This window comes from Physeter macrocephalus, chromosome 2 (genome assembly GCF_002837175.3).
Source record: "Physeter macrocephalus isolate SW-GA chromosome 2, ASM283717v5, whole genome shotgun sequence".
NCBI lineage: Eukaryota > Metazoa > Chordata > Mammalia > Artiodactyla > Physeteridae > Physeter > Physeter macrocephalus.
In genome coordinates this window covers 80,421,677-80,435,442 of record NC_041215.1, presented here as the reverse complement: position 1 = coordinate 80,435,442, position 13,766 = coordinate 80,421,677, and the positions used below count along the sequence as shown (strand labels likewise).

At 40.0% G+C, this 13,766-nt stretch overlaps 1 protein-coding gene across 1 annotated transcript; it reads left to right on the top strand.

Moving 5' to 3' along the window:
- Positions 1–2,146: 2,146 nt before the first annotated feature.
- ATP5MC3 (ATP synthase membrane subunit c locus 3) lies at positions 2,147–5,848 on the top strand. Its single transcript, XM_007108009.4, has 5 exons — positions 2,147–2,244; positions 2,432–2,543; positions 3,733–3,810; positions 4,706–4,899; positions 5,593–5,848. The coding sequence occupies exons 2-5, from the start codon at positions 2,505–2,507 to the stop codon at positions 5,705–5,707; spliced, it is 426 nt and encodes a 141-aa protein (XP_007108071.1). The 5' UTR covers positions 2,147–2,244; positions 2,432–2,504; the 3' UTR covers positions 5,708–5,848.
- Positions 5,849–13,766: the final 7,918 nt, after the last annotated feature.

The following is a 13,766-nucleotide window of genomic DNA, read 5'->3' as shown; positions in this document are numbered from 1 at the left end:
TTGCCTTTATTATGTTGAGGTAGGTTCTCTCTGTGCCCACTTTCTGGAGAGTTTTTATCATAAATGGGTGTTGAATTTTGTCAAAAGCTTTTTCTGCATCTATTGAGATGATCATATGGTTTTTATTCTTCAATTTGTTAATATGGTGTATCACATTGATTGACTTGCGTATATTGAAGAATCCTTGCATTCCTGGGAAAAACCCCACTTGATCATGGTGTATGATCCTTTTAAGGTGCTGTTGGATTCTGTTTGCTAGTATTTTGTTGAGGATTTTTGTATCTATGTTCATCAGTGATATTGGCCTGTAGTTTTCTTTATCTATGACATCTTTGTCTGGCTTTGGTATGGGACATGCCATCTTATCTTCTCAGACTGGGATTTATATCATTGGCCTCCTTGGTTCTCAGGCCTTCAGATTCCAATTGAATTATACCACCAGTTTTCCTGAGTCTCCAGCTTGGAGACATCAGCTCATGGGACTTCTCAGCTTCTATAACCACATAAGACCATTCCTCATGGTCATCCTGTCAGTCTGTCTGTCTCTCTATATATAAACAGTAGTGCTCTGTACTACTCAGGGTTCTCCACAGAAACAGGACCCAAAGGATACTACTGAGGGAGGTCAGTTTTTCTTCCAGCTGGTTCTGCTTCTCTGGAGAACTCTAATACAGAGCATTATTGTTTATTCTACTTTAAGCATCACAGGACATCTTACCACATACTTCAGGCAAGAACTGAGTACTTGAGAAAATATACTAATAATTTCTCTTTGAACTGCATGTATGAATTATCTCTATTTTATGGGCTAAAGATTGAACCTGGGGACTTCCCTGGTGGTCCAGTGGTTAAGAATCTGCCTTCCAATGCAGGGGATATGGGTTTAATCCCTGGTCCGGGAAGATCCCACATGCCATGGGGCAACTAAGCCCACGCGCCTCAACTAGAGAGCCAGCGCGCTGCAACTGGAGAGAAGCCTGCGTGCTGCAACGAAGATCCCGTGTGCTGCAACTAAGACCCGACACAGCCAAAAATAAAAATTTAATTAATTTTTCAAAAGAGATTGAAACTAAAATGATTAGCTCACGTGTGATTTTGAAGCATTTGCCTGTGAAGTTAGATCAGTGACAAAGTCTTATTCATTCTTCAAATTTTAGTTCTGAGGGCTTCTCCCCAGGATTACTGCTAGATGGTATTTCACCTTTGTGCCAACTAGAAAAAGAAGTGATCCTCTGGGTCCATGTTGTACCAGGGCTCTAGACCAAGTGGGTGGGATTTCAGTCCCCAGCCATCCCATCAGCTGGGCATACTAGATATTTAATCTTTTACGTTGACTTGTATCACCTCCAATAGCCACTTGTTAGAACTATTAAGTCAGATTTACAGAATTCAAGGACTTAACAGAAGTCCAGAAAGAGCCATTTTTCTGAGACATTTCTGTATTCATCTGAAGTCCAAAGTTACCAAAAACAAGTGTTAAAGTTGGGGCAGTTTTGAAAACACCTCAGGCTTTCTTTAGTCCCTGGCCCTACATGAAAAAACATTTACAATCCCTTAATTCTCCCAACCATGGGGCTGGAAGAAAAACCGACCTGCCTCACTTTACCAAGAGGCAATTTTGTGCCCAAGTCACGAAGCTCTTAGATCTATGCATTTGCTTATCCCTTTGTCCCAGTAGGTCAGGCCCACTTTCACCCAAAAGATTATTCCAGACTCTGGAACCCTTTTCTAGATTCCTTTAAAGGAATGTATTTTCACTTTGCTGAGAACCCGAATTGCTTCTGCCAAGCAGAGAATGAACCGTTTCCCCACACAGAGTCCCATTTCACAGAGGAGAATGACCAGGAAGGGAGCTCCTCTATGAAAGAGACCTAGCAACTGATAAAAGGCCAAATCTCATTAAGTATCAACTGAAAGACAAAGTCCCACTATCCTCCGACCAGCCTAGATCAAAGGCGAAACAACTTGTTCGGTTCTCTCTGCCTGGGCTGGTCTTTATTTCTTCTTTTTGTCTCTCCGCCACCCTCTGCTCCTCAGTCCGTCTCCAGGCGGCTGTCGCTACCTTTCCCGACTGGTTACCAATAAAGTTGTTACACAGTGACCTTGAGCGTCTTCCCAGCTGTACCCGATTCCCCGCCTTCTGCATCCGGGTGCCGCGGCGCGGATAAGAGCTGGACCGCGCCTGCGCGCCCAGCCCCATTCCTTCGACCTCTGCTGACTCGGCCCGTGCCACTTCCCAGGAAGGTAAGCGGAGGGCGCGGGAGCCGGACCTGGCCGAGGTGGAGCCGCGCCCAGGAGGGACCCATTCATTCTGTTGTCGCCTCGCTTGGCGCGGGACCCGAGCTGACCGCGTGCACGGGAGCCCGCGGGACCTGGGTGGAAGGACGGGCCCTCGGAGGACACTTGATCTTAAGCCTCTTTGCCTCCGCAGAGAGGAAGCGGGAGAGGAGCCCTAGTCGCTTGTCACCCAAGTCCTCCAGCCGCGCCGCCCCGAAGAGTGCAAGATGTTCGCCTGCGCCAAGCTCGCCTGCACCCCGGCTCTGGTGCGTAGCCCAGGCTGGGCCGGGGGCTCGAGGCCCCGACCACTTGGCCTGGGCGTCCACGTTGTTGAACGGGTCACCTCGGGGCAGGACACACCGCTCTCTCGGGACAGCTCTCCCTAGCCCCTTAACCTCTATGTTCTTTTCTCCCTTTCCTCCTCTTCCTGGGGCTTCTCACTCCGCTCCTCCTCTCCACTCGGGGGGAGGAGAGCAGCCGAGGCCTAGCTGTCAGGCCCAGCTCGGTGTAGGTCAAACCCTCCTTGCCCCTCGTTCCGGAGCGGCCCCCCACCCCACCTCCTCCGACACCCTGTTGGATCGCGGCCACGCGAGGGTTGGGGTGCAGTGGAGGGTGGAGGGAGCCTCCGAGGCCTAGCGTCGCGGCTGCACTCTCACTTGCTGATCTGTAGGTCAGTCTCGCTGCTGCAGAGGGAGGGACTTGCCTCACCCTGTGTGGGCGGAGGCGGCTGGTGCAGGACCCGAAAATCTCTCCTCCTGCTTCTGGGATGTTATTTCCAAAACCATTTTGGACACTTTTGGTGAAGTGAAGGTCTCGGGGGTTTGTCTTAGAGAATCACGTCTTAGTTCTGAAGGGATTTTCTGTGACCTTAATTTAGTGGACACTCAAGGGCAGAGAAGGTGGACTGGAACGTGTCCTTATGGTCAGAGTATCAACGATTGTTCTTCCACTGATGTGGAATTGCTTAAACTGCTTTTTAATTCTATGATTAATGGACATATAGGAATATCCTAGAAATAGCGGGAGCTCATGTTAACTAATGGGCTATTTAAAATGACACGCTGTTTATAGTGCTGTTGTACCTACTTGTTGATCCACTTAAATTTACCAGGGAATGTGGGGTCTTTATTGCTGGTTTTCTGATCTGAACTGTGGCGCTGCAATAATTGAAATTTTAAAAGCAATACTTATTCTTTTTAACTAATTGTTCTTAGAAGTTTTGTTCAGAATATCACAAATACATTATGAAGCAAGCTTTAAAATTGCATTAACAACTTTATTAAAATTGCTTCGTGCCGTGAAAAATGACCAAACAGACAAGAATCAATAGAGAAAAGTCATAATTTTTCTTACTCATTTTTGCAGTTTGCCTTTTTAGAATTCATGGTGCAAGAATGGTCACTGAAGTCTTATCTGTATTTTTACTTAATACATGGAATCTTTTTTCATTAACAGATCCGAGCTGGATCCAGAGTTGCATACAGACCAATTTCTGCATCAGTGTTATCTAGACCAGAGGCTAGGACTGGAGAGGTAAATGTAGTAATAATAGAAATTAAGTAACACTACCAAATAAGCCTTATGGTTTCGATTGAAGTGAAGGGGAAAAACCTCATTAATGAGTGGTTTGAGGGAGTCCTTTCCACCCTTTCATCCAAAAAATTTGCAGAGAACGAGCCAATGAAAGAAACTTCTGTATCCAAAACTTATCCACCTGAATTGGCTAAGAAATATAGTCAGTATATATACTTAAGTATATGGTTTTGAGTTGCCTGTATTTAAGAGTATGATAGCAATAGTTACTGAACAGCCTACTCTATTAAAAAGCATACACAGGGCTTCCCTGGTGGCACAGTGGTTAGAATCCGCTTGCCAATGCAGGGGACACGGGTTCGAGCCGTGGTCCGGGAAGATCCCACATGCCGTGGAGCAACTAAGCCCGTGCACCACAAATACTGAGCCTGCGCTCTAGAGCCCGCGAGCCATAACTACTGAGCCCATGTGCCACAGCTACTGAAGCCCACGCACCTAGAGCCCGTGCTCTGCAACAAGAGAAGCCACTGCGATGAGAAGCCCGCTCACTGCAACGAAGAGTAGCCCCTGCTCGCCGCAACTAGAGAAAGCCCGCGCGCAGCAATGAAGACCCAATGCAGCCAAAAATAAATAAATTAATTAATTTAAAATAAAAAGCATATGCACATACACTGTTTCTTAATTTTCAAAAACCTTATGTGGTGTAGATATTGCTGTTCCTATTCTGCAAGATGAGAATTATTCTAAGCCCCAGATTTTTCTGTTGTGCCACACCACCTCCTATTCAAACTCAGCTACAAAAATAGAGAAGTGGTTGTCATTTTGACAGTACGGTAATTAAAATAGCTAACTATGATTGCTGATTTGACCTTTGCCTTTATTTCCTGTTCTCTAGAGCTCTACGGTATTTAATGGGGCCCAGAATGGTGTGTCTCAGTTAATCCAAAGGGAGTTCCAGACCAGTGCAGTCAGCAGAGACATTGATACTGCTGCGAAATTTATAGGTGCAGGTGCTGCAACAGTAGGAGTGGCTGGTTCTGGTGCTGGTATTGGCACAGTCTTCGGCAGCCTCATCATTGGTTACGCCAGGTAATTCCTGTTGCCGAATAAACTAGTTTAAAAACATGATTGAAATAATTGGAAACTTAGAAAACTAGTGAAATAATCATAGCTACTTTGTATTAAGTGCCAGTCTGTGTCTTGCATTATATTTTGAGGTCTTTGCATGCAGTTATCTCACTGCGCCCAACACGCCTTGGAGAAACACTCGTTTACCTGTGAAGAACTAGAGACACAGAGGTTACATGGCTTGCCCAAAGTCAAAGCCAGTGTCAGAAAATAAATTTTAACTCACTTTGACTTCAGAGTCTGCACTCTTTAATTTTTAAGTTGTAGTGGGAATATAATTAAGAGAGCTCATGCTTTAAAAATATCAGCTTCCATTTTATTATTTAAGACCTTATTTTTAAACTAGCAAATCTTAAAAAGTATAGAACATACTTTCACGGGGATAAGAAGAATGTCAGAATCCCTCAAAATGGATGAAGACTAACCATTTATATTGATATAGAGAGACAGCGCCTGCCTTTCCCCATATGATTAGGAATGAGGAGAAAGGAATGTCAAAGGCAGAACCAAAAGAGATCTAGGCAAAACACTGTTCGGGTATTTTCCAATTTACAAAGATCCTCACGCTAGTAATCTGGTTCTTTAACATTTACCAACCATGTTAAAATTCAAATAACATTTCAAAGTAACAATGATATGTGTTGTCTCTTTTAGAAACCCTTCGCTGAAACAGCAGCTGTTCTCATATGCTATCCTGGGATTTGCCTTGTCTGAAGCTATGGGTCTCTTTTGTTTGATGGTTGCTTTCTTGATTTTGTTTGCCATGTAACAGAAATTACTGCTTGAAATGTTGGCATTCATGTTAATTACGGATGTAATTCTGTGTATCTTACTGTGACTCCAAAAACTGTAGCATTGGTGTCATGAAAATGTACATTATTTCCAAAGTCATTAAAGATGAAAACTTTAATTTTTGCTGTGATTTGTACTTACGTAAATTTAAATTTAGATCATCACAAAGAAGAACATGTATTCAGGCAGAGGCTGTACAAGTCAGAGGAAACTACTGCAGTTGCCCTGGTGATGGAAAAGATCCTAATGTACTTTTTATGGGAATTCTTTTATATAGTGTTCTGAACATTGTAAATTATAGGGCTTTTGTTTATTCATGTAACGGGGAAATGTTTGAGTGCTTTGAGCTTCTATGAAATGATTAATTAAATCAAGATATTAATTGCTCAAGATGGTTTTGTGTTTTTAAGGGCTAACGTGAATTACAATACTTGGAAGCAGAATCACCTTCTAGGACTAACCTGGCTGGTCTTAACACAACTGGATCTAAAAATAAATCATGTCGGGGTTTTAGGAATTGAAGCCTTATTAAATGGGTGTTGGGATTAGGGAGGTGATTTTTACTTTTCAGTAGGTCTCACGTTAAGCAGTTGTGTGTCTGTAGTGAATCTTATCTGTCTTCTAAGAAGAAACTTAATCTAACTAGCAGCTAGTTTCTTGCTTAAACAAGGCTCTCATTAAAAACCAAATATCAGAAAGTAAACTGAATTTAAATTTAAAGCCAAAAGTTGCTAAAGCATTGCTTATCTTTGATACCAACAAATGTTTATAATAGGAGTCTTGGGAATGACAATTGGTTCAATACTATTCTGTTTCTAATACTACGTGTTGCTTATTGGTCAAATTTTGCCTATTAAAATGAAGAAAGGGGTGCTACTATAGAAAGACTGAGCTTTCCCCCTAGCAAATATATTGTACCATTAAATTATTTGTCATCACAGTTTCAGGGTTTCTATAAAAGGTTAGGATGATAGTTGGAAAGCTTCATTTTATTCCTTTAATCCCTTCTGCCTAATTTGATTTCAGTTAAGAGCCATCAGCTACAAGCGTTTGTCAAAGTGCAGTGGGAAGACCCATCTCCATCAGAATCACCTGGGATGTATAAAGTACAAATCCCTAGGCTCCAGACCTACTGAATTAGAGTCTTTGGCCTTGAAACTCAGCCATCTGCATTTTTAAAAAGGTTTCTCAGGTAATTTTTGTGCACATTATTTGAGGATCACTAACTTATCTGTGTCCTTCCCACTCTCTATAAAGTGTCAAAAACACTAAAGAGCTAGAGCTACTACCACTTTCTGGTTGGTTAATCGCCTAGTCTATGTTACATAATTTCCTGGAACCTTCACTATTTTCTTAAATAGTACTACTCAGTATTTGAATTTAGCAATGTAAAGAAGTATTACATGTATTATATGACCCAGCAATTCCACAGCTTGGTATATACCCAAAAGAATTACAGGCATTCAAACACAAACTATATACAGATGTTCATAGCAGCACTATTCACAATAGCCAAAAGGTAAAGACAACCAAATTGATGTTTGGATAAACTGATGATAAAATGTGGTATATCCATATAATGGAATATTATTCAGCCATAGAAAAGAATGAGGTACTGATGAGTGTTAACAACATGAGGGAACCTTGAAAACATGAAAGTGAAAGTGCTTTCACTTGGCTAAGTGAAAGAAGCCAAGCACAAAAGGCTGAATATTTACATGAAATATTCAGAATATACAAATCTGTAGAGACGGGAATTCCTTGGTGGTCCAGTGGTTAGGACTCCGTGCTCTCACCGCCGAGGACCCAGGTTCAATCCCTGGTTGGGAAACTAAAATCCCACAAGCTGCACAGTGCCACCAAAAAAAAAAAAAAATCCATAGAGACAGTATATTAGTGGTTACTAAAGACTAGTGGGAGTAGAGATTGGGAAGTAACTGCTTAATAGGTGTGGGAGGTCCTTTTGGCGTAACTGGTGTTCTGGTGATGGTTGTACAACATTGTGAATGTACTGAATGCCACTAAATTGCACACTTTAAAATGGTTAAAAGAAAATACATATCTTAGTACAATTTATGAAGAAATACTGTACCATTAACACAAAGTCCATAGTGTAAAATCATATGAAATTTTTTAAGTCCTAGGGAAATACTTAGATTAACCAGTCCTCTGTTACAAGTTCATTTTAGGCCAAACAAACAAAAAACCTGCTCTTACTGCTGGTTTGGTGTTTAAAGAGGCCTGAAACATCAATTCTGGAACAGGTTTCTTATAAGACATGCCCTTAGCTGAGGAAATCCCCTGAGAATGAAAAGGAGATTGTGCTGTGGCTGCCTGGCTTCCAAGTTACCGAGGAAGAAAAAATTCTTTAGAAAATCAGTATAACTTAGAAGTATAACCACAGGCGATTTTACCTTACTTGGAGTAACAACTTTCTGACATTGAAAGTACATCACTAGAATACATCTGTTTGACAGCAGAAATGTTTATTGTATGCCATTTTTGCAGCAAGTACTACCAGTCTTATAAGCAAATATTAATGGTGTATACTTTTCACTAACTTCTTAGTCTCTGAACAGAGGCCAATAAAGATGTTTTCGCATTGAAGACCAAATGAGTTTTCCATGTTGATAAGTTTGGCCTGTTTAAAAACTCCAAGGGACAAGAGCACCCAAGAGTGGTAGAGTGCTAATTCATCTGTATTTATTTAGAATACCTAAAGGTATTTCAGATTTCCAGGCATACTTCGTATTTGGTAACATGTTGTTACCTTTCTTCATTGCAGGAATGTGGTATTTTTAATGCCTTCGGGATTAACCCAAAATACAGATTTGAGTATGAAGTGTATGTTTGAACTAAAGAAAAACTTGTCATCTAGCCCCAAACACTAGACATGTATGGAAGTAACTAAAACTCAAAGTAGAATGGTGAGTTCCAGAAGAGTGGCAGGAAGTACTAAGATGTTCAGGGGAGTAGAAAGAGTTTTCTAACGATGGAATCACATGAAGAAGTGTTATTTTTCTACAAATTAATATGAACCTTGAACTGGTGGAATGAAGAAAGGCCAGAATAAGAGGGTATCTTAGCTAGTGAAAGCATGTGGTAAGGTTCATGAGAAACAAAGAGCTGCCTGGGTATGGTAGGGAAATAGTGTAAGATAAGGCTGCAAAGGTAAACTGGGGCCAAATTATGTAATTTGTCAGATGTAAAAGTGTGGGTTTTATTCATTTGACCACAGCCAGCCATTGAAGGTCTAGAGCCAAGAAAGTTTAATACAAGAACAGTGTAGGAAAGACGGGAGCCAGTAATGGTCAGTGGTTGCTATAGTAGCTTTGCTGAGAGGCAACAAGGGTCCAGTCTAGGATGGTGGCAATGAGTATTTTTTTTTTAAAGAGTCTACAAAAGTTGTATCAGTAGGATTTGATGGGAACCAGTTGGAGGAGGAGAGGGGATGTGCATCAAATAAGTGCCATTCCCTATCCTAGGGACTTCATATACTACGTCATTTAACTTTCATGACAACCATGCAAAATTGGGATTGGTTTCCAAGATGCAGAGTAAAAAGGCTCAGAGGAGTTAAACGGTTCCCCAAATTACATAGCCATTAAGTGGCAAAGTCAGGATCCAAATTCAGGTCATCTTTGATTCCAAAGCCCATGCTTTGATTTTTAGTATGATTATCTTAGGGATGACAAGGAAAAAGTTGATTTGGGGGAAGTTGGTATGTTGTTTTGTTATGGAATTCTAATACAAGATTGAAGCATACTCCTGAAGAGAGACTTGTGGGCTTGAAAAGGGGAAAGGTATGGTATATGATATGGAGTACATGTGAATAAAAGAAATGCAGAGCAGGAGTAAGGACAGTGACCACTTGTGCCCAAGGGAAGTCATGGACTCAGAAAACACCTGAGAAGACCTTTTGTTTACACATCAGGTTGATCCTTGGCACAGAGACAGCCTACAACAATAAATAAAAATAATAAGCGCAAATGTTGGGGAAGGAGGAGGATCTGATTTCCAGAGATCCCACATAATTAGATTCAAATGTCCAGTTTTCAACAAAAAATATCACAAAATATTCAAAGAGACAGGAAAGTGTGGCTCATTAAAAGGAAAAAAAGATCAACAGAATCTGCCCCTGAAAAAGACCTGATGGCAGATCTACTAGGCAAAGACTTTTAAACAACTGTCTTAAAGATGATCAAAGAACTAAAGGAAGATGTGGAGAAAGTCAAAAAAAGAAAAGCATGAACTTTCTGATTTCAAAACTTACAAAAGCTACAGTAATCAAAACTGTGTGGTGCTGGCATAAAGATAGACATAATAGACCAATGGAATAGAATAGAGAGCCCAGAAATAAACCCTTGCATATATGGCCAAATAATTTTTTTACTTGTTTTTTTTTTTTTGGTATAGTATAGTTGATTTACAATATTGTGTTAGTTTCAGGTGTTCGGCAAAGTGATTCAATTATTTTTTTCAGATTATATTCATTATAGGTTATTACAAGGTATTGAATATAATTCCATGTGCTATACAGTAAATCCTTGTTGCTTATCTGTTTTATGTTCAGTAATTTGTATCTGTTAATCCCATACTCCTAATTTGTCCCTTCTTCCCTCCCTCTCCCCTTTGGTAACCATGTTTGTTTTCTATGTGAGTCTGTTTCTGTTTTGTATGTAGATTCATTTGTATTGTTTCTATGATTCCACAAATAAGTGATATCATATAGTATTTGTCTTTCTCTGTCTGACTTCACTATGTATAATATTCTCTAGGTCCATCAATGTTGCTACAAAAGGCAATATTTCATGCTTTTTTATGGCTGAGTAGTATTTTTTTGTAAAATAATTTTTGACAAAAATGCTAAGACCATTTAATGGAGAAAGGACAGTCTTTTCAGCAAATGATACTGGGAAAACTGGCCATCCACATGCAAAAGAAAAAAGCTGGACCCTTATTTAACACTGTATACAAAAATTAACTCAAAGTGTATTAAAGACTTAAATGTAAGACCTAAAATTATAAAACTCTTGGAAGAAAACAGGGTGAAGTTTGCAGGACATTGGATTTGGCAATGATTTCTTGAATATGACACCAAAGGCACAGGCAACAAAAGAAAAAAATAGATAAATTGGACATCATGAAAATTTTTTAAAATTTGTGCAGTAAGAAAACCATCGGGCTTCCCTGGTGGCGCAGTGGTTGAGAGTCCGCCTGCCGATGCAGGGGACACGGGTTCGTGCCCCGGTCCGGGAGGATCCAACATGCCGCAGAGCGGCTGGGCCCGTGAGCCATGGCCGCTGAGCCTGCGCGTCCGGAGCCTGCGCTCCGCAACGGGAGAGGCCGCAGCAGTGAGAGGCCCGCATAAAACAAAAAAAAAAAAAAAAAGAAAAAAGAAAACCATCAACAGAGTAAAAAGGCAATCCACAGAGGGAGAAAATATTTGTAAATCATATATCTGATAAGGGATTAATATCCAGACATATAGAGTACTCCTAAAACTCAACAACAAAAAAAACAACCCAATTTAAAAATGACCAAAGGACTTGAATAGACATTTCTCCAAAAAAAGTCAAATGGCTAACAAGCACATGAAAAGATGCTCAACATCACTAATAATTAGGGAAATGCAAATCAAAACTACAATGAGATACCACCAAGCACCCACTAGAATAGCTACTGTCAAAGAAAAATGGAAAATAACAAATGTTGGCATTGATATGGAGAAAATGGAACCCTTGTGCACAGTAAGTAGGAATGTAAAATGGTATGGCTGCTGTAGAAAACAGTATGGAGTTCCTCAAAAAATTAGAAATAGAATTACCATATGACCCAGCAATTGCACTTCTGGGTATATACTCAAAAGAATCGAAAGCAAGGTCTTGAAGAGATATTTGTACACCCATAGTCATAGCAATGTTGTTCACAATAGCTAAAATGGCAACCCAAGTGTCATCGATGGATGAATGGATAAACAAAATGTGGTATATACATACAGTGGAATATTTTTCAGCCTTAAAAGGAAGGAAATTCTGACACATGCTACACTGTGGATGAACCCTGAGGACGTTATGCTAAGTGAACTAAGCCTGTCACAAAAAGACAAACCCTGTATGTTTTCACTTATATGAGGTACTTAGAGTAGTCAAAATCATGGAGACAAAAGATAGAACTGTGGTTGCTAGGGGCTGAGGTGGGGGAAATGAGGGGGGCGGGCGGCTATGGTTTTATGGGTATAGGGTTTTAGTTTACTAGATGAGAAGAGTTGTGGAGATGGATGGTGGTGATGGTTGTACAACATTATGAATATATTTATTATAACATGACTGAAATGTACACTGAAAATGGTTAAGATGGTAAATTTTGTGTGTATTTTATCAAAATTTTTTTAAAAGAGGTGGGGATCAAGGGCTCAGAGGTTGCAGTAAGGTTGAAGATCCAGTTCAGTAAGCCCCAAAAACTAGACAAGAACTTTTTTAAATTTCAGAGTTCAGATCTTAGAAGTAAGGTAGGTCCAAGGAATGACCAAATTTTGTAGTCAAGTTGTTAAGTGGCTAAAGTTGGGTAGAAATTAATGTCCTTGAAGTTAAGTTTAAGGAAAGATTGTAGAGAAATGGGAAATAACATTTAATAACCAAATAAACTATCTCATGCTTCTACTGCAAGTTTTAAATTCTGTTTGATAATTTTAGCCAATATGGTTTGTTTTGCATGTTAAGTAAGGAAAAGTTTGTATTGTTGCATTACTATCCTCTGCAAAGCCTTTTAAAATATGATTTCTACACATGAAATTATAAATGAGTTGTTGAATTCTCTACATGCTGAGCATATATAAATTGCATAATTTCATGCTATTGCTCTACTGCTAATACTATGGACTTAAGACTCTAACACATAGTCCATCAATTACTTGCCCAATCCTTTACATTATTAGGGGCAAAAATTATTTTTTTTCAGATCTAATACCCTTCTCCTCTGCCTCAACAAACATAGCAACATTATGCCTTAGTTTGCTTTGCTGGTTGACAAGTAGTAGTGAAAATTTGTCATAGTATAGGATTTATAAAAAACAATAGCATCTTTTAAATAGTTTTTTAAAAAGTACTGGTAGATAGCATGCATTTATTTATACTTCTCTCTTTCCTCCACCTATCCCTATCCTGCACTTCCCTCACACACACACACACACACACACACACACACACACACACATGCAAGCTTACTCGTGCATTGTCCTATAGGTTTTCTGGTGATATGTATATCATAATTTACTAGAGCATTGCTACTCAATGTCCATGGATCAGCACCATTGGCATCACCTGGGAGCTTGTTAGAACTATAGGTTCTGTAACCTCGCATCAGATCTTTTGAATCAGAATCTGAATTTTAACAAGGAACCCAGATGATCTGTATATACGTAAAACTCAAAGTTTAGAGTGCTTCTCAGAGAAGTACTACCAGAATACTATGATTCCCAGCATGTCATGACTCAGACTCCTTATCTTTTAAAAAGCTGTCAACTCGTTCATTGGAAGACTTGTTTCCTCCTCCCTATTGCAATGTACTGCTAATCCAGTGATTCTTAAAGTGTGGTCTGAGAATTCTGAGGGCCCCAAGAGCCTTTCAGGGAGTTCATGAGGTCCTCCCTTTTCCATTTACATAGCTCTGTGATGCTAGATTTTCATCATACACTTCAACCAAAACAACATATTGCAGCAGATCAAATGCAGAAGCAGATACAATAATGCAACTGTCTTCTACTAAGGCATGACATAATGATTTGCAAAAACGAAAACAATGTCATTCTTCTATTTTTGTTTTAGAAAATATAATTATTTTTTCCCAGAGTGTTATTTATGTTAAGATGTTGTTATGAGGTGTAGGGTCCCAAAGTCAAAAAGTTTGAGCACCACTGGTCTAATCTGTCAGTGAAAAAACAGGCTGCAATACACATCTCACTTACAAATCTACAGAAATGTCAATTTTGTAAATTGAGGGTAACCTGTCTCCCTAGGTCATATCCTTTACGCTAT